The sequence below is a fragment of the Blennius ocellaris genome (assembly GCF_963422515.1).
Source record: "Blennius ocellaris genome assembly, chromosome: 4".
Lineage (NCBI taxonomy): Eukaryota > Metazoa > Chordata > Actinopteri > Blenniiformes > Blenniidae > Blennius > Blennius ocellaris.
In genome coordinates, this window is record NC_137653.1 from 5,684,538 (window position 1) to 5,712,105 (window position 27,568).

Below are 27,568 nucleotides of genomic sequence, written 5' to 3' on the forward strand. Positions count from 1 at the left end.
TTAATTAAAAACAGTATTCAACATCTTTAGCTGTTAGGTGTGCATCTTTCTTTTCTTTCATGCCGTATACATGAAATATGCATACACTTTGCAAGTGAGATGATTCCGGGTGTTTTGGTTTTTACAATCTAATTTGATATTAATTCAACCAAATCAGGGAAATTGAAGACAGTCCAACTGTGTGGAAAGACATTTTATTCATTCTCAACTGGGGACTATCAAAAGTTACTTTGCTCCACATTTTTGTGATTGTATTGATCCTGACCCTGCTTTTGAAGGAGATTCTGACATTGCCATTAACCCCCTCGCAGTTTTTACTCTTTTAGAGAAGCGTAGCTTAATGCAGAGTAATCCCACATTTTTTGGACTTCACAAGAATTGCAATTTAAGCTATTCTAAGGACACAACATGTATTAAGGGATTAAGGTTTAAACCAGGTGGCAGGTAAGAGGAGATATTTCTAAAGCTTAGGTGAATAGAAAGGATAGACCCATCCATTTGGGATATCAGCTCACCTTGCCAAGCTACAATCCATATTTTTTCATTCTGGAGATGAGAACCGCATAGCACAAACATTATTAACAGTCATATGCACTTTGAATTTTATTTTTTTTTTCCAATGAGGAAAGCAGAGGGCACACATTCCTGTACATCCACACCATATAGTATTATACTTCAGCTATCACTGCATTTTTATTCAAGAGTAGCATCCTGCATTTATCAATCACCATCAAGAAAGGAAAGTGGGTTTATCTTGCTAAGATACAAATACAATTACCCAGAAAGAAATACTTCATATTCAATCAAATTTGTTCAGTTAGACTCCTTGTTTAGGTTTGTCTGTGAAACTGATCGATATGATTTCTGCAAATATTTAACTGTGATTTTATGTGTGATTTCTTTTTGTTATTTTTGTAACAAATTACATGATATTGTTTTTTGTTAGATTCAATAATTTCTTGGCACAACATGCTTCTCGTTTGTTTTGATTTAGCAGAAAAAAAGAACAAAGTATTTTTTAATGGACTTTAATGCCTTTTTCTCTTTTTTTTTGCTCAGTCACTTGGCACAGCCCCGTCCTGGTTAGCAAAAGCATGTGGAGGTGAAAGTGCCTCCACACAACAATGAACACTGTTGACTATCGTATTTTTTCTCAGCAGTGTTTTGAATCATTTTTGAAGCTGGGAGCAACGGGGAGGATAATAAGCTGCCTCTATAGTCCATTTGTGAATTATTCAGGAGCCAGCCGTGCTTTCAGAATCCGGCTTCTTGTTTGTCGTCTGCAGGCTTGACTATCAGATGACCAAACGGCACCCATGTCAGCGTGGACACACCCTCTGTACAAGTCTCCATATGATGCATCTTTATAACCCTCCCACAAAGCGTTGTTAAAATAAACACTGTTTTGTTGTTGACCGATGCCTCGCTCTAGGTTATTATCAGCAATACAAATGACAGCCTGGTGGCAGGAACTGAGTGGCATGGCTCCCGAGTGACAAAAGTACATGTCTGTGTCTCAGCATAGCGTACGAAAATGATTAGCACTGTCAGATTTCTCTGTCGGGAATCTTCCCTTTGCATGTGTGTTCATTCTTCTGGGGATTATCTGTATGGTTCCAATGCGTTTATAATGCCATGCCACTGCTATTCAACTGTCTGATAGCAATCTTCAGCTCCTGTTTAGAGAGTGTAATTTAAGCATCTGTGGTGGCACAGAAAAGGACCTTTGATCCGTGGCATGGCTGTGCAAACAGATGTATCCTGGTTATTAAGCATTTGATGAATGTCACCTATCATTACTCTCCACCCTTTTTGCTTTTTCCGAACTGTGCACTGCTGCTGCAGCTTTTGACATATACTGTTGTAAGAGGAGGGGCATTATATTTTCAGCAACTTTAAAGGAAATTATATAATAAATTGTGGTCTGAATCAGACCAGTTTATGTAAAAACTAACAAATATTTCCTCAGTCCAACCAGATGATTATGATTGATTCAAGAAATTATTGAACATGGTTCATAGATTTTGCAGAGTCATGAGATGACTGAACAAACTGCATAACCAAATATTGATCTTTGAGGCATTTACATATGATGTGTATAGTCATTGAAACTGCATCTGACTTGCCACAGGTGGTGCATGACAAGTGCTCCGCCTCTACACAGGCAGGGATGCAAATAGGAGCTCGAGAGCTATCGTCTTACACTTGATCCTTTGGGCCAAGAGGCGCAGTCATCAGATCACAGCGGCTCTTTTACAATGAGACAGTGGCTGTCACCTGAGGAGCAGTGAAAATACCATTCAGCGGGATCAGTCAACCAGTCATTGCCGCCATCACGATGCCCACTGCGGAGCTTGTGGGAGTCCAGTTCGACATGCAGCTGCTGCTGAAACTCAGCGTGTCTGTTGCCATAGTGTTGCTGGGCACTTTGGCCCTCAAATTTTACAACTCCAGGAATGTGAGAAAAGTTCATCTCCCTGTCAAGGATGACAAAAAGCCCAAGAATTCAACCTGCCAAAACTGCAAGACGACACTACGACAAGGCTCACCACAGGAAGGCACAGGCGATGAGGATGAACAGTCCAGTGTCTCGGATTCGGACTCCGCCACTGGTGACCTGACATGTCACACTTTCAAGGAAACATCAGGGAACGAGAAAACAAATGACACCGCTCAAATGTCACATCATGACTGGACTACCAGGAAGGAAGAAGAGCTACACTCTTACCAGAATCAGGTGCATCCTGCCACCAGTAATATTTCATCCGGATCTACTTTGAACTTTCCTTATCCAACAGAGAGTGGGCTGGCCAGTGCAACGGGGCGCCGCTCCCCTTGCTTTTTGCAGAAGCTGGAGGGCAGTGTGGGTGTGGGCAGGGAGTTAAGGCAGGACTTGGGGTGCCTGGGGGCTTACTCCAGCTTCCTTTCCAAGGCAGAGATCAAAGTGGAGGATGCCAATGTAGTGCTGGAAGGAACGGGAGATCAGATTGTGCGAGGAAAAATATATGACTACTACGTTGAGTCTTCTTCTCAGTCTGTTACAGACTCTAAAACTAAGCTCGGCCAGTATGAGAGAAATTCTGAGTCCCAGCCAATAGAGTTTGGAAGCCGCAGTAGCACTCTCCCGGAGTCGCCTTCGTCTTTAAGCCCCATCATTATGCGCGATCTCGTTTTCCCACAAAGCACTGCCAAGGAGGCTTCCTCACAAAGAAGTCTCAACCTGAGGCACCCTGCAAGGTCTGTACTCCTACGCAAGGAGAGTTATCTGTCTGCAGCAGAGGAGTCTGAGCTTTCTGTTCCCTTTCTAACTTCAAGAGCCTTAAATCCAATGACTCACTCAATGGTTTCATCTGGCAATGACTGTGTTCACCCTATGATCAGTCCCTCCCTAGAGAGCAAAGGCCTTAATGTAAAAGATGGAGTGGATCTAGAGGCTGTTGCAGGGGCTCCATTTTTACATCTGCCAGCAAACATGGACAATAGCACAGATTTGGAAGTCTTGAAGAGCAGGCTTGATCTGGGAAACTGTTTAGAGACACTGTGCCTGGCCAAGAGGCAAGGCCACACGGCTGTGCAGGAAGCAGCACTGTCTGTCATGTCAGACAACTACCTGCAGGTGCTCAGAGATCCCAGCCTTTATGGTCGGCTAATGGCTGGTGAGAGGGAGCAAATCCGAAAGCAAAGAATGAGGGGCAGAAGGTTTGTCATGGTTGCCGACATGGACCCTCAAGACTGGGTGAGTAACACGGAGCAGCAGACAGCAGCAGCAGCCGAGCAGAAGAGGGTGTCCAGCGCAGTGTACTATTATGATGACTACAAAGATGCCTGGCATACACTCTGCTTGATCCCACAGGAGGTCATCTCTAAAGCATGTGCCATGTGCACAATGGATAACTACTTATTTGTGGCCGTAGGCTGCCAAGGCTCTGACAGAGAAATGACACCCTCAAAGCGAGTGTTTTGCTACAATCCTTTGACATCCATTTGGAAAGAGATCAGTCCTATGAATGAGGCCAGACCCCGCTGCAAACTGGCAGCACTAGAGGGCTACGTCTACGCCATTGGAGGGGAGTGCCTCTCCTCAGTGGAGCGCTATGACCCTCAACTGGACAGATGGACATTTGTGGCTCCACTGCCTAATGATACATTTGCTGTGGCACATCATGTCTCAGTGTGCAATGGAGAGCTTTTTGTTTCTGGGGGGAGTCTGAGGTATATACTACTGCGCTACAATCCGAAAAGTAACACCTGGAGGTCAAGTCTCCTCGCAGGCGGCAAAGACAGAACTGCAGACATGGTGGCTGTGGGGAGATTTCTGTATAGGTTTGATGTTAACCAACTGCTGGGTGTCACTGTGTACCGCTACCATACAGTGGCAAAACTATGGTATGAGTGTGGCTGTAGGCGGCTAGCGAGGTGCCCCGCCTTCCACTGTGTCCCCATGGATGGCACAATATACTGCGTCAGCCGGCAGTTCACCATGAGGTTCGTGGCTGATGAGATCTCTCCGGCATTCACAGACGAGGATTTGAGTGTCCTTTCGGCAGCCAAAGGCATAATTTCCCCCTTTGTCCTGTCACTACCCGATAAGAAGCTTCGGCAAACAAGTGTGTAAAAGAAAAAAGAAAAAAATTCACTTTTCCATTGAACATGAGATTTTATTAAGATGAGTATGCTTAACCCACCCTCACTCCTCAAAGCAAAATTGTATGCAATGTACTTTCATTCATTTGATGTGTCTTTACGATTTCTTGGATCGATATCACACCATGTATTCTTTTTTCTGTTCTTGTTTTCTTATGTCCTGTCCCTCACAGTAGCTGTAATATATGAGACCCTTAATGGTAGTCAAACTACTGTTTGCTTAGATTTACACAGGGTGTGCTGCCATGTAAATAGTTTGATTCTTTGATTTGCCACTCCTTCCTGGTATTATGTTTGTCTTATGTCATCACAGATGCTTAACCTCTTTACTGTAAAAAAAAAAAATAAACAAAAAAAAACAACAACTAATAAAACGTATCTGAGGAAATGAGTTCATTCAGGTCCAACTCATAGAGGTTGGGCAATATAGTGACAATCTATCTCTGTGCTCTTTCGTGTAGGGCACAGACATAACTTACACAGTGGCTAGGATTCAATGTAATTATCAGAAGTTGCTCTTTAAATATGACAGGATGCAAATGAGTGTCATTCAGTACAAATAGTTCAACTCCTGAAACAAGTGGTACTTAATTTGAAACTGTCAGACTTGCAATGTTTTTCTTTCGTGGTGTTTTTGGTGACCAGAAAGACATGTTTGTATTTTATATTTTGGAATAATTACTGATTGAACTATTCGATTATTGTTTCAACACTGTGCTTTCTGTATCATATGGTTCTTTTATCACTGTCTGTCATTCTCCATATCGTAACACAAGAACATTTGCAATTTATTTTATCTTAATGACCATTATGTTGAAAGTGTATATAAAAACGATACAAATATGAAACCCCTAATCGTTTGCTCATTTACAACCAGTTTCTCACTGTACAGACAGTAAAGCTGAGAACCTCAAAGGCACAGGGCACAACATGCTGCTATAGCACCACCATGTGGTGCACCAGGTGAACACACCAGTGCTCCGTGTAAGACATGTCGTCGACTTTCCACAAAACAGTGGAAACATGTGATACACAAGCATCAGCACAGATGGGGTGACTGGCGGGGATTAAAGCAAAGCTGCAGCAGGTAGGCGGTGAGAAGGGAGGCAGATGCAGACTCTTGACCATCAAACATAAGCCTCTTTGATTCTTCCTAATTAAACACTTTGATTCCCAGTAATTGAACACCTAATGGGAAGGGAGTTGGACATGTCCCTTAAGATGTTGCCTGGGGTGAAATGTGTTTTCTGGGTCAGTTTAGGCATGAACACTTTTTTTGTTGATTCGTGTATTTGTTCTTGTTTTCTTGGGAGAAGCTATGTTGTGTAATAGCTTGCTGACTTTCAGATATGAACAGTGCAAAGAGAGATAAAATAATTTGCATGCAATTACCCTCTTGAAGGGTGGACATCATTTATAGCCCCTTCATCTTCTTTTTGCAGTCACACACTTGCATGTTCACAAGTATTCAAAACACCTAGACGAGTCATTTACCACACATGCACGGTAAACCTCACACCAACATGGGAATCGTCTTTATTTTTCTTTAATTCCCTTTGATTTCCCAAATGGTCTATTCCGTTCAAGGTTTTAATGCTACCAACTAATGGAAAGAAATAAGTCAGAGGAGTAACATTTTGAAATTAACAAGCAGCCTACGAGGAAATCTGAGAGTCACAGTTTTGTCTGCAGGCCTGTTGTAATAGAGGAAACAGACAATGATCCGGGACTTGTAAGAGCGAGCGCTGTCTCAGATCCAGATCCTTGTTGTGGTGATTGGGTGCATAGAGGTGGCTGGAGAGCCCTGTGTGAAGCCCTGGCAAAGCGGCACTGGCAGAAGGCACTAAGTGGGTGTCTCTGGTATGTTGACCTGTACACAGTCAGAGATTGGAGGTGAGACTGCTGATTTTTGAAATAGTGATTTGTGGACTGCAGAGGGCCAATCGTGGTCGGAGGTTCTGTGAAGAAAAAGAAGAAAAAAAACGTCAACAGCCATGTTAGTGTGGCCATCAATTACACGTTTGACTGATCTGGAACAATAAAAGACATCCGAGTGCCACCTCCCCTTTTAATTGTTCATGTGCACAACTGCTGATGTGTTTTGTTCATGCAAAATTTAATGCACTTCATTATGTTTACTACATTCCTCTAAATAATCTAGGGCTGAATGCCACACAAAAGTGTTTTTTGATGGCAATGTTTTAGATACCAATAATCAAATTCATTGTCATCTTCAGAAATGTATGTGGGGGAATGGTGAAAATATAATACATAAACAAACACAACAATCATGAAATGATAGATGGGAATAACCTCTCTAGTTGTAATTGGTTAATATGGAGTTCCATTTCTGATAATTTATGTATATTTACTGCGATTGGATATTTGGCACTTTGCACTGTGCTCTTACCAGATGTTGGCCGGTCTAACCTCTCAGGCTGCCCTCCCAAGTTGTCTCCATGCCAGGGTTGCAGAGTGGGCAAAGCATCAGAGTGTCTATGCCCATAGCTTTCTTCATACTGCGTGACCAAATAATGTGAGGATGATGGGCCAGGGTGGGCAAACAGTATCTTGGATGGAAGCCCCTGCGTAACAATACACAGAAGCGTTGGCATAGCATGCATACAGTGGGCTTCACTCGATTAAGTTACAGAGGGCATGACCTATTCTTTTCCAATAGTCTTCAAAAGGCCCAGTATGTGACAGCAGTAAATTGCTCTAACTAGCCTTTAAATACCCAGCAGATCTGATGATTTCACTCGTTTGTCGTGAATGCTGAGTCTGACAGGAAACTTGCTTTCATGAAGAGTTTTATCGTAGGCCTTTATCCCAGCCATCAATATTATGCAGAAGTGCCCACAATCTAGATAAGAAACCCTGACTCGCAGGGTTGTGACAGGCATTCAATTGGTGTTAATGCCATGAATGAGCAGCTAAAGGCTGACCTCAGCTCTCAGCAGGGCAGATCTTCTTGCAGAGACGTCTGGCTTGAAGTCCCAATGGGGCCGGTAGTCGACACGACTGGTGCTGTTGGCTATCTTTGGCTCACGAGTAAACTGTGTCGGATGGAATAAACAGACACCGCAAAGCAGAGTGAGGAAAGAGGGCTATACACGGACTTGAGCAATGAGCCGGGCGCAGGGATCAGCAAAGCTCACACTTCAGTATTGATCCACACTGTTGTACAGTATTTCTCAAGTCATTTCTCCTCTCAAATCCTGAACCAGCAGCCTGTGGCTGAACCTCACGTCAATGCAATTAGTCTCCAGCTCCAGCCTCTCCCACCAGGAGGCTGTGCTGATGTAGCTGAACGGAGGCTGCCTAATCACTTTGCTATAGATTTGACTACCAACTGAGGTCCTACAAAACCTTTGGCAGCCAGCCACTGTTATGGCATCGGGTTCTCGATGCAGCATGAAATGACACACATTGCCTGTGTTCTCATGTTCAAAGTTTTATATTTAAGGCAGAAAATACCATTCTAATGCAGGGACTCAAATACTATTTCCTATTGGTACATACATTTTTATTTTTTTTTTGTTGCTGTTGAAATACAAACAATGGGACATGTGAATGAATGCACATTTTTTGGGGAGTAACCTTCTGGGATTCTTTTGAGAATTAGACAATGACCACCGAGTGGTTAAATAGAGGGTTGGGGGTGGGGGTGGGGGGGTAAAAATTGCTTACCTTAAGTCTTTCTTCAGTCCAGTTTCCTAACAGCACTTTGTTTGAATACTTCTGCTCTATTCTCCATCCAGCTTGGGCCCATTTATCCTGTGTCATAGCTTTTTGGTTCATACTTTACCTGGTGTCAACAAACTTATCAGGGAAAATCCGAAACCCTGCTAGAACGAGGTTAGCCAGTCAAACAGATAGTATGTAGGTGCATTCACCTGACTTCATATTGGCAGTCAGGAGGGGAAATGGAGCACTGCTGCCATGGATACTGCAAACACCAAAAAGGAAGGCAGGCAGGACGTGTCTGATATCTTTACTAAAAAGAAATATCTGCCTTCAAGCCAATGGCACAAATCTATTTTTCTCCAGGAATTAAATTAAATTAAATTAAATTAAATTAAATTAAATTAAATTAAATTAAATTAAATTAAATTAAATTAAATTAAATTAAATTAAATTGAATTGAGTTTTTTTTATTGAATAGTCATAAATTAATATATAAGGGGAGGAATTTCATTTGTGTTGTTTTTCCTCTTAGGATTAAGCTCAAGGAATTACAGTTACTTTTTTGGCACACAGTAGTCACTATCACAGATTTCAGCTTCGTTTGCCTTCTTTTTTATAATTTTCAATTATATATTTTTTCAAAATAATTGATGTAATAGTTTGAGTTGAAGTTAAAACGCTATTCATTTAAAGTTACTGTACCAGAACCCACACTGGAAAAAATGACAAATTTAGGACCCAGTTTGACTCGTTGATGTACATCCTTGATATGTTGTCAATACTCTTTTTAAGAAAATGTGTCTTTACACGCGTACCAAACACGTATTTCCAGCATTTAAATTTCTTGGAAAATCTGCTGGTTTGTTGACATATTACCGTCACAGAGACTCCCAAAGATCCCTGAGGCATTGTGCGGATAAGATCCCATTTGTACACACGCAAAACGTACACACAGTTTGATGGCCACTAATACCGATTTGTTTGTAAACATATTGACTTTGGTGTGATTGGTTTGGGTAACTGTGGGTTGTAAATAAATAAATAAATACGCTTTAATGAAGCATATTTTCAAATGAAAATGTAATGTAAATTTGATGGAGGCAATTTAAAATGATAAAATAAAACAAAAAACTGGACTAAAACTAATAAGAACAGGCATGACTTTTAGACAGTACACAGAAATATCGCCTTATCGATAAAATACGTTTTATTTTCAGCTGCTTGCTCACACATTGGTAAGTATGTTTAATTTTCAATGGATCTCTGAAACACACCACAATTAAATATTTTAAAACATACAAGAAAATAACTTTTAACATGTGACTAAATTGTGTGAGGAAAGCATATCCTTCAAGAGGAGCATGGTAAACTCACATCCTTATCCGGGTCTACAGTGATGTCAATGCCTTTACAAACAATCCATTTGTTAACATTCACTGTTTCTCTCACTTAATTACCTGTAGCATTCAATATCTGACTATTAATAATTCTGACTTAATGTTAATGCTAACTGACGAAGAAAAATAGTTGTGTGTTGAATCACTACAAATCTGGTCTGTGACTGCAGCTGCTGTCTAGTGAAATGGAGAGCTGGCTGAATAATAAACTATTCCCAAATTAAAAAGGCTTTGCTTGATACAACATGTAGACAGATGCTGACAAGGCGTCTTACGTTGGTGGTTTTCACCCCCAAGTTTAACTTTAGAGGTTTAATAAACCTTGTAAAACCGTGGGCTTGGTGCCTCTAATTTGTTTTAAAAGAGCCTCAAACTGTATGTCTTTAGGTTACATCTCATTTCTGGAATATGACTTGTTTATTGAGTTTCGGCTTCCATACATAGCATAATGTTAATGAAGATCACTGGAGGCAACATTGTTTATAAAAATGTTAAACAAGATGGAAAGCAAAATACGGTTTATCATGAGATCCGATTAATAATTTTAACAGTGTTTTACCATAAAATACCCAGCATCAGCCTGCTCTGCATATGGAAAAGCCAGCCAGCTCTGATTGGAAAAAAGGTAATCATGCCAGGAAATCTCACCAAGACAGGTGACGAATCTTTTTCAAGTCCAGCAGTAATTTCCTCTAACATATCCCACCATCGCTCAGCATTCTCATTCTTCACACTCACAACTGAGGATGAAGGTTGGCGAGAATTTCTGAATGATTGCGTTATCTGACGGTCAAGGTTCCAGACCTGCTTTGGTTATATGATACATATTGTGCAGCTGGATGTTCACAGAAGTCTCCCGTGAGGCACTTGGGATTAAGTGGGAAGGGGAAAGCCACTCCTTCTGAGTTCAGTGGAGACATGGTTCCCTTCCAGCACTTCCTGGCACATGGCCGCGTCTCCACCGAGGTCCTGCAGGAAGCAGAATGCCACGCGGCAATGACACAATATGGGCACAGCGTGATTTTTGCTGGTATGAGTGCAGGTTGAAATCTTCCATCTGCGGGCCTGGATAGATAAGGAGCTGAGCGCAAAGGGATGGCAGATGTCCGTTCATTCTCCGAGCCAGCCTTTGGCACAGAGCTGCTGCCAGGTTAGCCCCAGTGCCGTCCCCTCCGACTGCCCCTCGGTGAGGATCGACGCCGAACTCACTCTGAGCTGCAGACAAGAAGTGACTCGTCACCGATTCACAATCATCTAACAGGGCGGGATTTCTGTATTCGGGGAGCTAATCGATACCCCGGGAAGGTGAAAGGGAGGACAGAAAAACAATATATTGAACTGTGCCTATTTTCTAGACAATAGAGGTATTGGATAGAGATGTGAATCATGGAAAAATGTGGATATCCAAAGGAGATCACGGTGGTGTCAGATTCCTTGGCAGTGTGCCGACAGACTTCATCTACAGAATGTGTTCAGGATTAGGTGGACACACACAGTTGGCTGAAGATATCATGGTCGTGTAGCCATTGATTGCAGGCATAATACAGAAGCTTTTGTTAGCTTTTCTACATTTGATAATATAATTTCCTAAACTAGGACATAGCATTTTCACATTTGTGGGTTAGGCATCCAGGCGAATGAATAAAGCTGACCTGATGACAAAATACTCCAGTAGATGTAGAATTCGAACCTGATATGGAGAACAGACACAAATGGAAGGAAATATTAAGAATGGAAAGATGTTCTTGATAAAGAAAGTCACAGTGAAGGTTATTCCGTCTGGAAAACCATATTTAGTATGGCAAGATCAAAGACGGGGAAACACATGGCTGTATTTCTTTGCAGCTTTGTTCAACTTGATTTCTTATCTTCAAAAAAAAAAAAAAAAAAATTTCTGATCTATGCTTTATCAGGTCCTGGAGGACAAAAGAAGGACAACCTTACAAAGCCTAAAGAAGCAGACTTATTTTTCATCCTTTCACACTGCTCTCAATTCCAAGTTGGATAGATACAATAATGCAAACAAAACTTAAACTAACACTCCCACAGATATTGACACTCATTACAATAGCCACGCCGGCAAACAAGTCATGAACCATGTGCGGCTTCCTGCTGTTTGCAACCCCCATGAGGAATGTCTGAATTCATCAGCTCCGCGTACACAAGTCCAATTACTCGAAGGAGGAAGGCTGCAACAAGAGCAGCAAAGCCAATTATTAAAATTGCAATGCCAATGCTCATGGTGATGCCATTCCTGTCTGTTGAAGGTAACTCATTAAGAGTAAATGTTTAATCTACCTGCCTTCAGCCTCGATTCCCTCCTCCCACATGCTTGTGAAAAGCATTCTGACCTTGGATTCACTCAATGGGATGCTTTGCAGCCTGTTGCTATGGAAAAAAAAAAAAAATTCCCCAGCATTTTTCATAACTGCTTCCACAAACTAATTAGGCTTTTTTTTTTTTTTTTTAAGTCAAAGAAATCTGCTCAGTCAAAGGCTGCTCTGCCTTGCAATATTGCACCAAATGTTTTATGTTTATAATGTGGCTTTTCAAGTATTCTTACTCTTGGTCCTCTTTTAGTTGACTTCCAGTCCCCGATAATATTTTTATGGAAGAAAATATAGGTCCTAACACAGAGAGTTACGGAGCCTCATTTTCATTTACTATTATTTAGGGGAAGAAGACTCATATACTGTAAGAACTCACTGAAAATGTCTGTATCTGAACTTTCACTGCTGATCTGTAGATGGCAGTGATAGCATGAGTATAAATAAACAGCTCTTTCTAAACCCCATTTACATTTCTACATTATGCCTGCAAAACCTAAACTCCTTTCAAAATGTAACATAAATTATTGTGGTGCAATTTGAAAATCTGCTAAGTTGTGTTCGGTTTCCCTGGAGCTGAGAATTCTTTGTTTTGAGCTCAAAATGCATCTTGACTTTGGGTTCACGTTTTTGTAAATCCATGAAGAAGAAAAAAATCCAAAATGATGACAGCATCTGGAGTCATGTTGTCTTAGAGTTCTTAGCAGCCCCCGAGAGCCTCTCTGCCTTCTCTAAGTAGCTGAGCCCAGCACAAAGCAACCATTGTGAGGCTGCTCTTCCAACCCATCCCAGTTGCTGAAAAAGCCCTGCATTCACCCATACCCAGTAAAAATCACAGTGCCAGGGCCAAACATCACAGACTGGAATCTTGTCTGAGGCCCATGAATTCATAGGATTTGTTTTGGAGGTATTAAAGCGGTGTTCTGCCGTCATCCTGCCAAGCTTTTGGGACCAGACTGACCTATTTCCCAAACTGCATTGTCACACAGAGAGAGAGAGATATAGCCTGCTTCAAAATCACTGCCATCGCAATAAATTGAGTTCAAACCATGAATGGCTTCATGGTTGTAGAACACAACCGAGATAGGGATATAGTGAAAGCTTAAGGTATAATTGGATAAAAAAAAAAGCAGGTTTCCATGTTGAAAAAAGAATTTTATATATATATATATATATATATATATATATATATATATATATATATATATATATATATATATATATATATATATATATATATATATATATATATATATATATATATATATATATATATGCAGACAAACCTATCAGTATAAGCCTCTGGCCACATATTGTACATCAGGTCTCAGGCTATGTATAATCCTGACACATGACTTGCCTGCTGTTTGTATTAAGTGCAAAAACAAACTCTGTTCATCAGTATTGGTCCTACTTCAATTTTGTGCTTTTGAAAAGTATTTTGAAACCACTTAATACATCTGTGAAGCACTGTCGAAAGATGGCAGATAATAGGATGATAACTCTCTTCATCATCTCTTGAAGAGACACCTCAAACTGTCAGTATTATATAACAATATTCATATTTATTGTGTGTGTGATTGCAACATCCCTGCTATTCTGCATGTTATGCAGTGCGGTGGGGGGTGGTGGTTAAATGTGGTTAAATGTGGTTCAGCAGAAATATGAAGTTAAACATTCAACCAACACAGGGCACCCACCTGGGACGCAGCGGGGGCGACCACTGGGGGGGAGGGAGGGAGGGGGACCACAGGTTGGGAAGCACGGCTCCACGAAGGGGGTGGGGAAAGAGGCAAATACTCAACCAGCCAGGGTAGACGGGCAGTGGAGCAAAAAAAACAAAAAACATCCCCACTTAACATGTCAATCAGGATTAATGCTCCTCCAAACCTCCCCTCTAGGTTGATCCAGGTCCTGAGCTCTCCCCTCGGAGCCGGGGCAGAGCCGGGGCAGAGGCGGTAAGAAGATATATAAGGCAGGGCAGCAGGCAGCGCGGCACAGCCCGCACACCGCGGAGCGTCGTCTGGACTCTCCACGTCTCGATCGGCGCACTGACAGCCCGAAATGAGCGATCACTCACGCGCTTCCAGAGCTTGACGCATTATGGACTAAGATGTCAGAGCTCCTTGGAGTCATATAAGTGGCGCCTGTGTTCTCGCTCGCCACGGTGGATTTACTCATGCAACTGCACAACAGACTGTTTGCATGCGGTTAAGAACCTGCAAAGGAATAGTTGTCCCTGCACTTTTTCTTCTTCTTATTTGTTTGTTTTGTTTGGAGGAGGACATCAGTTGCGCGACGTGAAACTCGCTGCGTAAAAACATTGTTCTCCGTGCGCTCTCCGAGATGGAGCTGAAGAGTGTGTGTCGCATGATTCTTCTCCCGGTCCAGATACTGTATTATGTGCTCAGAGCAAGTTTGCAGTCGCTGCTGCCGAACAGGAGGAAGGACCTGAGCAGGGAAGTGGTGTTGATCACCGGCGGAGGACGAGGCATCGGTCGACACCTGGCCACAGAGTTTGCCAAGCAGGGAGCCAGAAAGGTAATCGGACTACTTGTTGCACGCCCTTTAACGGCTGGCAATTTAAACAGGATTTCTTTGGGGGTGCGTGTGCATGCTGGTTGCTGCTCTGAAAGCTTAGTTTGTGTAAAAATAAATAAATAATCAACAGCATTTTTAGTGAAACTCCCCCACCCCCTCCTTGATCCTCCAACCCCTGCTGCTCCAGGTAGGCCTGGTCAGTCCTGTCTCCTCGGTCCCAAGTGTGTTGTAGTTTCCACTGTTCTATGAAAGCAGGGATCATGACCTCTAAGTAGCCTAGTTGGTCCTGTGAGAATGGAAACTGTGCCCTCAATCTTGTTTCAAGCGTTGCACAACAGCTTGGGTCAACCAGAGGCCAGGTCTGGACAGCATTTGTGGCTGATTGATGTGATTATGTGTTGTGCTGAGCTGACATTCATTCTGCCAGCCGTGCTGTACTTTTATTGGGTTATGTGACATGAAGAAAGTGTTTTATTCCCATAATTGTACTGTGATGAAAACACTGACTCGGTGTGTATTTTAAGTGTAAAAGGGGAGATGGGAGATGTGCACAAAGCACTACTGAATAGACTTCAAAGCCATTCTCCTCATAACAACCATACTATTGCCCTATTAGAGAATGGTTTCTTTATTTGCCACTTATGGTGTGCGGTCTTTGTGCTGCTGTAAAATCTGCCAACATATCACAAAACAACAAAAGCCTCCATCATGCTTCTAATAAAAGCCGGATTATGTTTTGTTGTCAAGCATAGCATGACAACTTAGGATGTCTTTTATGGGGTGCATGCTAAGCAAAAGGGGTTCAACAGAAACACCTTGGCAAATCTAGCCCATTACAGTTGATCAGATGCAGGGTTTTACGATGTAAATAATACTGATGTTGCACTGTTATTGTTGCTTTAGTCAAGTAGATGTTACATAATAATGTTTTTATTATTTTGTTGATTTCAGAAGTAGGTTTGTTTGTGCATGCCAGCTACACAACTTGGAATAATCCAATTAACATCTTGTTTACCCCTTCACTGCATATTATTATTTGAATAATAATATACAATGCACCCTTCCTGCTCCCCCTCCTTCCAAGGCCGAACAAGACAAGACTCTGCTGATCACAGAGATTATTTATCATCATCTCTGTGCAGAACTTGCAACTTTAGTTTGTCTTCCAACCCAGTGGCTGAACATTACGCAGCTGAGTGGCTGATGAATCACTTGTGTCATTTAGCAGCAATGTGTTAATGCAGAGTAGCTCTATTTTTGATCGCCTCGGATGGGAGTCATCATTCCAAATTGGGGGGGGGGGGGGGTTCGGCCCACACTGAGCTACCCAGCTGAAAGCTGCAGGTTGTGATTATCTGTTCATGTGTGACACGGGTGCCACATCACAGATGCTTTCTTAAGGCGCAATTTTAGCAGCTTGAAAACATTGCTAAAAGCTCAGCGAAACACTAACTGCCTCCTTCTGTCTTTCAAAGCCATCTCCTTGGGGGGAATGAGCAAGAAGAAACCAGTAGGTTTTAAAAGCTTTACTTTGCAGCTGCACAACAAAGGATGTCACCATGCTTTTCAGCACCCCATTGTGTGGTATTATCAAGGTGTGAAGGGTTTGAAAACAACACCTGTGGTAATGTGTATGACAATCACTCCCTGCCTAAAGAGATGCTAAAAAGAAATAGGACGGTAATTATGAATAGGGCTAACCTCTATGAACTTGTGCTCACCCCAAGTTGGAGCCCCATTTGTGACTGGCAGGCGGAAGATCCTTTTTCTTCTGCTCGGGCTTTGGTGTTTTCATGATGTGAGGAAGACTAACTTTAGTGCTGATGAAAGAATTCCCTGAGATGAAAAAGTAAAGATGCACAAGGGAAGCCAGGGTTTCTTCTTTCTTCTCCTTTTTAGCGGAGGAACTGGCAAAGTAAAGCCCTGAAACGGTAAACCAGACCAAGCTATTTCTTTTACGAAGCTTCCAATAGCTGCATTTACGTGATTTCGGAAGGGTATAAATAGTTAATGAATTCCAACATCATATTTCTTCAGAGATCCTTTAAAGCAGCCCACTGGAGAACAAAGCATTTACAGGGAATCATAACATCTTTCACAAGCTTGTTAGCATTACATAAAAAAAAAACATCTCCACATGGAAGATGAGCCAAATCAATTCATCGACAACAGGTCTGGGTGGGTGCGCTTGTGTTGCGCTGGAGGCGGGAAGCACACCACTCCCAGCTGGGTATTGCCCTGCAACTGACCTTGCTGTCTCCGCAGTAATTAGACAGCGGCAGGCGACTGCCTCCTGAACTCCTGCTGCCCCCTCTGTGTGCCGCCTCTCTTCTGGTCCATACAATGGGTGTGAAAAGGAGGGTTCATACCCACCCATACATTCAACCCCGCAGATAGAGTATCACTGTAATTCAGCTGGAGCTACTGGGGACTCGGGAGATGTACACCTCAGCCTGTGGCATCTGCACTATTTATCCCGAGGTCTTGTTTCAGCCTTTGCGACATTCGTTTGTTGATTCGGGAACCTTTACTTACAGCCAGTGTTGACTTAAAGTCTTTTTAGGCATGCTGAGTTTGAACAGTCACTGGATTATCACTGATAGGGAATAGGACTCATGCAAGGTCAATTAGAAACTGTTGTCCTTACAGTTTCTCAACAGATACCAATTTGACCAGAGCCTGTTTGCTCTTAGCGGCTTTGTATTGTGACGGTGATAAACCTAATGAATTGAATAACATTTAAACAGGAGAGCACAGTTTAAGTGCTGACTTTTAATGAGAACTGTCAGTTTTGTTTGTCTGACTCAAATCCTATTAAAAGCTTTCAGTTATTTATCAAGACCCGTCTGCCTTCACTGATTACTCAAATGGGCTTGCAAATGAATGCAAACAAAAAACTCAATCAAAAAGCAACTCAAGCTAGGACCATGCACAGAGGGAGGCAGAGCCTGTGATTGCTCCAGATCTGATAAAGAAATACCTTGTAACAAGCTGACAAACTAATTTTATGTAGCATATGTCAAGTTTTAGAATTAGATCTCTAAAGCTCAAGAAAACCATAGAAATCTCTCCCCCTGATGGATTTAAAATGGTATTTATAGATGCACAATCATGTAGAACACTTTAAGTGGCATGGTGAAATTTGAGTTGAAAGACTGGCACAGTCTTTTATATACACACATACACACACACTGAATTTGACTCTCAGATACACAAGATCACTTTCCAGAGGACTTTATGCTCAAATATTAACCTTGGTCACGGGCGACTGGCCAAATCCCACACTGGCGTCCTCTGCTCTTCACACACACACTGTTTTCAGACTCCCTGACCAGAAATGACAGGGCTCATCTGCCCAACAGGCCGTGTAATCTCTTTGAGAATTTGTGTTTGAGAGATGAGGAGGGCTCACCTCCTGATTTCATTACCTTTCCCTGACCCCGAAGACTGACAGATCTAATTGCCCAATCACTAGTCCCCCACCTCCATCCAAGCCCATGTTCCCTGCTCAAATGACCAGCATTCATTTAGTCTTCGGGTGGATGAAGAGACAATTCATTTGCACAGCAACCCCCAAGCCTTTAATCTTGCTCGAAAACTATTTGTTGGAGTGAAAATGGCCTCTCTGTTCTCTGAATGAAAAGAGCGATGCTGCTCAAACATTTCCTCAGTCCCACCACTTATTGCCAGAAAATTTGTGCAACATATGCAAGGTTTTGTTGGTGGTTGACTGTCATGAAAACATCCCTTTCTCTTGCTTATTAGCAGCAATTCGTTTGATTTTCTTCAGCTTTGTTTAACGAGGAACACAAGTTTATTTGGTTCTGACCTTTTAAAAAATCTGATCCCTTGCTAGGTGATTCTGTGGGGCAGAACAGAAAAGTGCCTGAAAGAGACGGCTGAAGAAATCTCCCTCTCTGGAACAGAGTGCCATTACTTCCTATGTGATGTGGCCAATCGGGAGGAGGTTTACAAGCAAGCCAAGGTGGTGAGAGAAAAGGTATGTCGTTTTAATATTTATAAAGGTAATTCTGGCTGTGCATGGAAAATTTTGCACAATGTGAAATGCATCATAAAGTAGTTCTCCGGGATGTCTTTCTGTCTCATCCTTATGTATATTCGCTCTGAGCTGCTCTGTCTTCCATCTGGTGTATAGATTACACTTTGTCTGAAATATCTAAGCATGAGTTGGGAATTCTGCTGACAGCTCTGGTGCAGCACAACTATATCAACTCGGGAAAGCAGATAGAAAATACTTGAGATCTCTGACAACAGTGTTGTTTTTTGTACTTTTATTCTCAGGTGGGAGACGTTACGATATTAGTGAACAATGCAGCGGTCGTTCATGGTAAAAGTCTGATGGACAGCGATGACGACGCTCTCCTGAAATCCCAACATATCAACACCATGGGACAGTTCTGGGTAAGATTTGTATGAAACCAATGAGTTTTCCTGCAAGTGTAGGGACATTACTCCTGGCAGACTATCCATATAATTGTCATATTTAGATCATAGCATAGCAATATATGTGGTAGGCGGCCCAGACTTGTCAATCATTATGGCTATTATGTCAGGTTAAGTGGGGTATTTCCAAAATGCCTTGCAACCACAGAAACATCAGAGTAGCTTTGAAACTTGTGGCATTTTTTTATTTTGTATGGGGATCAAAAGACTGTCATATGCAGACAGAAATGCAATTATTAACTAAATGGAAATGTAATCTTTGGCTACAGCATGGGCCCTGTTTCCTGTGTCTGTTTTCCTTTTTACTTTGTCGAATACATTTCACTTGTATTTCCACACCTTCTTCCATCTCGTCTTTATTCTAATCCTCATTGTTCACGTTTTCGTCTCATCTCAGACAACAAAAGCCTTCCTGCCTCGAATGCTGGAGCTCCAACACGGCCATGTTGTATGCATTAATTCCATCCTGTCCCAGTCGCCCATCCCCGGGGCCATAGATTACTGCACCTCCAAGGCCTCATCGCTGGCTTTTATGGAGAGCCTGACGCTGGGCCTGCTGGACTGTCCCGGCGTCAGCTGCACAACTGTGCTGCCCTTCCACACCAATACAGAGATGTTCCAGGGCATGAGAGTCAGGTGAGTAGGATGAGACACTCATCCACACCTCAACCTTCCAACAGATCATGGTTTGCATTTATAAGCACACAGTCTGACTTGTACTCGATAGATTGTAATGAAACACACAGAAGCTTCTGGTGGTGTGAGAATGTAGTCTCTTCCCTCGGTTTCCTCTATAATGATCTGCATAATAAATCACATACATGCTACATTGGAAAGCTCTAAAGTGTGAGTTAATGACAATTTGCTCAGTCCTCTGACTCAAACACTGAATGTTGGTGTTGGCTGAGCTTGTTCCTGGCCATCTTGTCCAGCACAGATATTGTATCAATCCAATGGCTTTTCCTCCCTTGTGGATGGTAATATTTGGAGATGGCCAAACCTTGAGTCATTCAAACTTTGCAAAACAACGTAATTACTGTGCAGAGAAATGAAACTACTTCAGACCTGTCACACTTTAGTGAAATGGGAATGGAAAGCCTGAGGTAAATAAAATATGTAGTCTTGTTTTTGAGTGTGGCTGAATGATTTCCAATGTCACTCAAACCTACTTTCTTTTTCTGTGTAGGTTTCCCCAACTCTTCCCACCCCTCAAACCTGAGGTCGTTGCTCAGAGGACTGTAGAAGCGGTCAGATCTAACAAAGCCTTCCTCTACCTGCCCTGGACAATGCACGCGCTTGTAATTCTCAAAAGGTAAAAGTTCTCTCCTTTGACATTTGCAGTTGTTGCGTGTCATTTAAATTTGCTGTATTCTTTACACTCTACCACTGTTTCTTCTACAGCTTCATGCCACAGGTCGCACTAGAAGAAATCCACAAGTTTTCTGGGAGTTATACCTGCATGAACACGTTCAAAGGGAGGACATGAACCTGGATTGCACACAGTGCAAGAGCAACCTCGACAGCTCTATGGAGAGATGACGGGGAGTATGGACCATAAAGTGACGAGGCCCCGTGGTACCGTGGAGATAAATTCTTAGGGGACATGCAAGGGTGTTGCTTCTGCAGGTAGAATGAATTGATGAACTGTACAATACATTCTGGTCGTGTATGTTTGTGCGCGCGTGTGTGTGGATTTGTAGTATTGAGGACTGAATGCCATTCTCACTTTGAACAGAAGCCATGCATTAGGTCTGTACTAGTTATTTGGGAAGTTGTTTTTTTTTTGTGAACTTATTTTTAGTTTGTTTTTACAGTTATTTTTTTAATTCTCTTTTTAAAGTGTCTTCAAATCAACAACAAGATAATAAAGTGGAGTTTTAGAATTGCGCCGTCTCTCTTTGTGCATGGTAAAAATAGAAACAGTGAACACTTGGGAGGCGCACGCTGTTTTGATGTGTCTGGGTTTCAACTCCCTTGGCAGTGTGATAATACCTTTTGATTTATTCCAAGCATGACATCAGTGACTGTGACAGGCGATGTTGTCACAACATAAAACACACTCTTGGGGGCATGTGGGGCATATTCCTGTTTGTGCTCTGCTGTCATAATATGGAGCACAGGGATTGCGTAATTTTCAATAAACATAATGAACTCAAAACAAATCAGCAGGCCCGCCATCCTCACATGTTTAGTGTGGTTCAGACCACAGTCTGCAAACATGTGCAGGCAGAGACTGGTTTTCTTTTTTTCTCCCACTCTGTAGACATTTCAGTCCTTTAATCATTGAGGAAAAGGTATTTTCTTTTTGTGTAGGAACTCTATTCCATATCAAACTTTGTTTTTGTTTTTTTTACTTGGCTTAAAGACAAGTTTAAGATTTCTGCGACTTATCACATCAACCATCCCGGTGTGCACAAGAAGAACATGCAGATTCCAAACAGAAAGACCACTAAGCCCAACTCTGGTTTAGATGGAAGGACCTAATTGCTATGATGTGAGATTACTCACCACTACTTCACTGCACATCTCCAAAATGCTCATCATGCGGGGAAAATTAGCCATATGTAGCCTCTTTTACTTAATTACGTATTAATTTGAGCATGGTCTCAGGCTTCACAACAGAGAAAGTGAGCTGTGAAAATTCCAATAGATACAATTTGTCATTTTCAGAGTCGCACAATTGCCTTTTGATTGGGCATATTATCGGAAAGCTAGAAAAAAAGAAACATTTCAAAAAGATAGACATACTAATAAAAAAAAATTACCAGAACCTCAATGGTGCTTTTTCTATTATAATGAAACAAATGTCTGTGTAACCTGCAAATTTGCAACAAGCTACTCCAGTAACATCAAAGTAGCATAGAGTGATCTGTGAGTCCGTCTTATGAAAATACTGTAATGGTAAGAAACAAATTCTCGCCAGTATATTAAAGAAATGCTTTGACATTTTGGGAAATATGCAGATTAGCCTCCTTGCTCAGAATCAGAAAAGAATATCATTACCATTGTCTTTACTCAGAGTGATATTGATCTTCCAATCCAGCTCTTGGCAAGATGCCTTGAAATGAGTAATACAGTTCTAAAAATGTTTTAAACTTTGCATTTAACAGCAATAGCCTCAGGATCAAAGCGCCAGTCTGAACTCTCTGTGTTATGGAAGAGACGGACAGTAAATGTGTGATTTCTGTATTGAAATATTTCCTTTTCCATCCCATCAATAAGTAACATGTCAGACATTTTTACTAAGGTTCTACAGAATTGTTTAACTACAAGACGACGGGTTTTATTGTTGTTGATATTTGTAATCTATCTATTGAGGGTTGTTTTTTGGTTGTTTTTTTTAAACAATGCGCCTCCAACATCAGAATAATAAACTTTAGGTTATATTACACCACAAACTATACAGGGCCATTAGGCAACGAGTGGTAATAAAGTAAATAACAAGGTGTTAATAAAGTGGTTTTTATCCTTTTTCAAATCTCAGATGGAAGATAGTTAATTTGATCTTGTTAATGTTTAATGAGATAAGGCAAAGATCTGACCTCACTGAGGTTTAGCCGCTTAAAAGAAGGGAATGTAGTGAAAATGAAAGTGCTCCGCTCAGCTGCACTCTTCTTAACCTCAATTAGAGGCCATGTTGGGCTTCCCTTAAAAAGAGTTAGTCTCCCGACTCGAGTCTGAGCAGTTCATGTATGAACTCAACCAGCATTTGAGACTGACGAAAAACAGTTTTTGTATTCATTTTGGTTTCAGCCTGTTGATGAAATGAATCATCTCCCCCTTTTTTCCAAGGCTTCAGGTTTTTATATCTGGACATTTGTCAATGTCACAATGCGTTTCTGACTGTATGGAGAAGCTTGTATTACATATACGTCACACTTCGATGAATCCTGTCTGTATTGAAAAGCTTGTTACCACAAAAATTGTGAGCACCGCTGCAATGATCAATAGATGGGTGCAAGGCTCTCTCTTTTTACAAATATTATAATCAGAATCTAGTTTTCCTTAGTTTTTGAATTTTCCAGATGTCATGAGCAGTAAAGTAGTTATGGTTGTGAGGAGTACATGTGCGAGATATGATCAGCGGCAAACAGAAAAAGATAAGAGAAACTATAGTTTTACACCTGTGTAATTTTGGACTCCATAAAAACATCTTTTGTCTCAATTAAAAAGCCTTCCCACACATATTAAAGACAAAATGGCAAATTAAGCATTTTTATGACGAATGACTACTATGTTTACTCTATACAGACACGCAAGTATATGCTTGTGAGTGGATTGGGATCTTAGTGTTTGCTTACTCAGCTCCTCTTGATTGCCCCCCGTGAGACTATAAATAATACGCCATATTGAGATCAGAGCAAAGAGCAATGTTCAGTGGAAATGTGACGGAGCAAAAGTCTGCACTTACTCATTGATGGTGCTCTCCCCCCTCACTACAGTGAGGTTAATAATGAAGCCAGTATTCTTAATATAGAACAGAATATGTGTAGCATTGCCTTACATGCAGATACTCTGATTCTCTGATTTTGAAACTAGCTGACAGAAGGGGAAATGTGGCTCTGTGATTTCTGAGATCTACAAAACTCTATCTCTCACACACACACACACACACACACACACACACACACACACACACACACACACACACACACACACACACACACACACACACACACAGAATCTTCCCTTGGTGCTTTGAGAGCAATACACGAAGTAATAAATGCATGAAGGGATATGGAGATCACAGATCCAAACTTGCAGAGAGAGAGAGAGAGAGAGAGAGAGAGAGAGAGAGAGAGAGAGAGAGAGAGAGAGAGAGAGAGAGAGAGAGAGAGAGACCTCTTATCTGAGCACCAGTCAAAGCAAGCTTGCACAACCAAAAGCTCTGAACGAGAGTGACTGTAAATGCTGGGACAGTGCCTGGCCTTTGGCTGCCAGACAAGGCTCATAAACATTCATTTGAATCGCAGCGAACCATAAATGCCCTCCTGTGCACTCACGATAGGGCCGCCCATTGTGATCAGTAGGTGACCCGCACTGGGTTGGGGGGGGGGGGGGGGGGGGGGACAAAGCAGAGAGTGAACCCGAGCCTCCTTCAAGGGCCTGTTTCTCATTCTCTTTGTGAGCTGTTGCGAAAGCAGAGGGAGAAGAAGCATGTTGGGATGGAACTAGGCCGAGGAGGCATGTAGTGCACGTATGCTGGAAAAGGAGGGCTAAAATGGTCGGAAATCTCTCGGGGCAAGTTCAGTGCAAGGTTAGCCAAATACTGAATAAATCAAAGAGGGGCTTGGAAAGCCTTTTCCCTGCTGAAGGCGCAGAGCTCCACGGTGACTGACCAAGCGCAGGTGGAAGCAGAGGACTTGAGGTTTGGTCACATGGGAGGAAATCTGAGAATGTTGCTGTCCCAGCTGTAACCACATTCCCTGGTGTCCCTTCTGAGCTTTTTGGTTTTATTCACAGTTGTAACATGGAGTTAAAAGATGTGTTTACACTTTATTCCTAATGTGTTTTATTCGTCATGCAAGTTTGTCCCAAATAAGACGGTATAAGCTACGACAACACTGTTGTTATGGAAGGCACAGGAAATTCCCCTCTCCGAGAGAGCAACAAGCCTGAAGGTATTTTCCTATATGCAGTCCAAGCCTTTGCAATCCCAACACCGGGGCTTAGAGAGTCAGCCTCCAATGATCCATCAAATATATTATTGGCGCCCGGATCTGGAGTCCGTTTGGCTTGTTGTGCAGTGATGCTGAACGCATGTAAAAACTCAGCCTCTACAGGATTCTGTAGTTATTCACATCACATACACATACAGACTCTGAGTTTCCGGGCAGATGGCTTGCTGTGACTTTGAAACTTGATATATCTCTGCTGCTCAGACCAATATCACATGTTTACCCAAACACGTTGTGTTTATTTTCACTTTACATTACTTTTTTGGTTCCCATATATGTGATTTTTATAACACATGCCTGCTATCATTTATTTAAATATAAGCACAGCTGAAATAATTACATTGGAAAGAAATGTCGTACTTTCATACCAGTAACTAATTCGAATTTACTAACGTAGTTACAGTTACTCAAGTTTAATTACTGATTGTCTCTATCTTACTTAGTTGGGGAGCTGCTGTCTACCCCCTAGCTTTTGCATTTGCCAACCTTGTCCTGATAGTCACCATCTTGCCAAACTCCTGTGTACTGGAGTAGCAATACTTACTTAATTTCAAATTTATTCAGTCCTCCTGATGGAAACATGAAAGAGTCATGATGTTGACGGTAGCTTGATGCTCTCAATATTTTCAACATTTTTACTTTTTAAGAACTGCATATCTTATTGAGCATTTTCCTTCTACGAGCTGATCTGACTTCAGCTGACCCAGTCAAGAATCAGTCATTAAACTGACTCGCTCAGTGCTGAGAACTTGGTTGATGTGTCACAGAAACACTACAGATATGTTCACATTAAAACACCATAATCAAGATAAGCAATAAAAATATTGCAAGTGGCTTTTTCAATGTTTTATTTGGAGTAATTGATATAGTAGCTCAACTACTTAAAAAAAAAAGAAGAAGAAGATGCAAGAAGAAGTAAAATTAACACAATCTCTACCTGTTTTGTGAAACCATCCATAATGAAGGAAGTACCATATTTTGAAGATAGCCAGTTCCTTTGCACTAATACACTGAAGACAAGTGCCATCAGATATGTAAGCTATGGACTATAACCTCTAATAAACCCCATGAGGCTGTTTGTTTTTGTAGACACAGCCCAATGTCACAAGCTGAAGGACCCAAAGCCAGAGGGAAGAAGGAGGCAGTGGAGTTCTGCGCGGTGTTATTTGTTACACCACCTTATCCACTTTCTCTGAGCAGTGCTGTTAGCCCTCTCGCCAACTCGTTGCTGGGTTCATCCATCACAGAGTAGGTAGTATGATAAAAAGGCTCAGCCCTAACCCACAGCAAGGGGCCAGGCGTGACGCCTCAGTTGACCTGTCAAACTCTAAGAGTTATTATACACTGTGGTGTTAAAGGTTAAAGGGAGCAGCATGCTCAGAGGGTGCCAGTCCTCAAAAAAACACACAGACAAACACAGCCCATAAGATAAATGTAGAAAAATTAGCTGCATTTTCAGAAATGTCTAAAGAAACCATGTTACATGTTAAACTCTGAAACTGAAAAGACTGAAACTCCCACTGTTCACTGACAGAGTGTCACTGTCTGCAGCATCCTCTTCTTACTGTTATCGCACTCGTACAGGTTGCATACAGCAACGAGAACAAGGACAAATGAAGGGGATGATTTTTAAACGAATACCTTTCATAAATAACAATTTCAGCCAGTTAAATGCCACACTGAAATATTCAATTACCGTAGGAATGCAGTGTTCACAGAAAGCTCATACATATGCATTAGGGGGAGTAGCTCTACAACACAAGGTCAAACACTTTGTAGTTGGGGCATAACTCTCCATAAATTGTATTCATCACTGGCTGCCAGCTATATCTACACAGTCATTTGTCTATAGCTTGCAGAGAAGCACAGTGTATATCTATATGGAGATCTTTGTTCTGAGATTGTAAGTGAACATTACGGAAAGATTTGTCTTCTTTATCGCATGTAGCTCATTAAGATTGGTCTCTCGAACATTGTATCATGCCAGAAAAATAAGAATACAATTTGGTTTAAATCAGATCAGAGCAGCACAGAACGTGCACACAACAGTAGGAAGACGTCTCACTGTTTTCAAATAATGTTTCTACCTTTAGTGTGACACTATGTGATTTCTAACTACAACGTGTCGTGTAATTTCTTTGACTAACGCTAACCACAGTTTTCAAAAGTGCAGATGTGGCATTTAAAGTTCTGATCTTCCAGGGTGCCACATGACATTAAAAAGAAAAATCCCTCTGGGTCATTCAACTCCACAATGAAACCAAGAGCGCTCTGTTTCACATGTGGTTTCCAGTGTTCTGCTTTTGAACACTGACAGTTAACAGGGAGAAAGTAGGAGGTAAGAGCTGAGGGACAAACAAAGCAAAGTAAAGCCTCCTTTTCACTGCAAGCAGAAGGCAAACACTCAAAGGGGAAGGGTGTGGGAGGGTGAAACACAGTTCACATTGCGCGGATGGGCTCTGGATATTTATAAAGCCCACCAGGCATCACGTCAGGAGAGCTCTGCAGAAAAAATGTTGTTCCCAGATGGATCGCTTCAGCCAGATTTATTTATTACAGCGGAGCTTCCTCATAGATTGCGCAACAGTGTCACAGCATGGGTGAACGCTGTGGCTTGGTGTCTGTTGCCAGCAGTCTGCCTTGCTCAAGGTGAATGAGATGTGGGTCATGTGGAGGGCACGGTTCTCCAGACACCATCGCCTGAAAAACAGGGCAGATGTCAAAAGGTGTGCCAACCTTTTTTTGCTTGCCATTGCTCTCATCGAGACAGAGGGAGGTGCAAGGCGTTCATGCCGCAAACTCTTGACTACACAAACACTGATCGTGCTTA

General features: G+C 41.9%; 4 protein-coding genes across 4 annotated transcripts; 2 read left to right on the forward strand and 2 right to left on the reverse strand.

Annotated features, from left to right (window-relative positions):
- Positions 1-2,338: 2,338 nt before the first annotated feature.
- klhdc7a (kelch domain containing 7A) lies at positions 2,339-4,615 on the forward strand (the record flags this gene model as incomplete). Its single annotated transcript, XM_080495374.1, has 1 exon — positions 2,339-4,615. One exon carries the CDS (start codon positions 2,339-2,341, stop codon positions 4,613-4,615), a length of 2,277 nt encoding a protein of 758 aa, XP_080351500.1.
- A 1,684-nt stretch (positions 4,616-6,299) lies between these two features.
- On the reverse strand, positions 6,300-8,445 carry cfap107 (cilia and flagella associated protein 107; the record flags this gene model as incomplete). The annotated part of the gene is given in 5 exon segments (XM_080495375.1): positions 6,300-6,449; positions 6,451-6,602; positions 7,055-7,229; positions 7,590-7,700; positions 8,335-8,445. Coding segments are annotated over 5 exon segments (699 nt in total).
- A 2,073-nt stretch (positions 8,446-10,518) lies between these two features.
- Positions 10,519-11,969, reverse strand: aadacl4 (arylacetamide deacetylase-like 4; the record flags this gene model as incomplete). Its single annotated transcript, XM_080495376.1, is given in 7 exon segments — positions 10,519-10,631; positions 10,634-10,751; positions 10,753-11,010; positions 11,012-11,072; positions 11,381-11,418; positions 11,768-11,854; positions 11,856-11,969. Coding segments are annotated over 7 exon segments (789 nt in total).
- A 2,012-nt stretch (positions 11,970-13,981) lies between these two features.
- On the forward strand, positions 13,982-20,935 carry dhrs3b (dehydrogenase/reductase (SDR family) member 3b). Its single transcript, XM_080494600.1, has 6 exons — positions 13,982-14,596; positions 18,453-18,596; positions 18,899-19,018; positions 19,458-19,696; positions 20,247-20,372; positions 20,462-20,935. The coding sequence occupies exons 1-6, from the start codon at positions 14,402-14,404 to the stop codon at positions 20,544-20,546; spliced, it is 909 nt and encodes a 302-aa protein (XP_080350726.1). The 5' UTR covers positions 13,982-14,401; the 3' UTR covers positions 20,547-20,935.
- The last annotated feature ends 6,633 nt before the right edge of the window (positions 20,936-27,568 follow it).

Excerpts from the sequence above, each read along its gene's own strand:
- dhrs3b (XM_080494600.1), top strand. The coding sequence starts at position 14,402 with ATGGAGCTGAAGAGTGTGTGTCGCATGATTCTTCTCCCGGTCCAGATA. Across the intron at positions 14,597-18,452 it reads CCAAGCAGGGAGCCAGAAAG|GTGATTCTGTGGGGCAGAAC; the intron begins GTAATCGGACTA and ends ATCCCTTGCTAG. Across the intron at positions 19,019-19,457 it reads ACACCATGGGACAGTTCTGG|ACAACAAAAGCCTTCCTGCC; the intron begins GTAAGATTTGTA and ends GTCTCATCTCAG.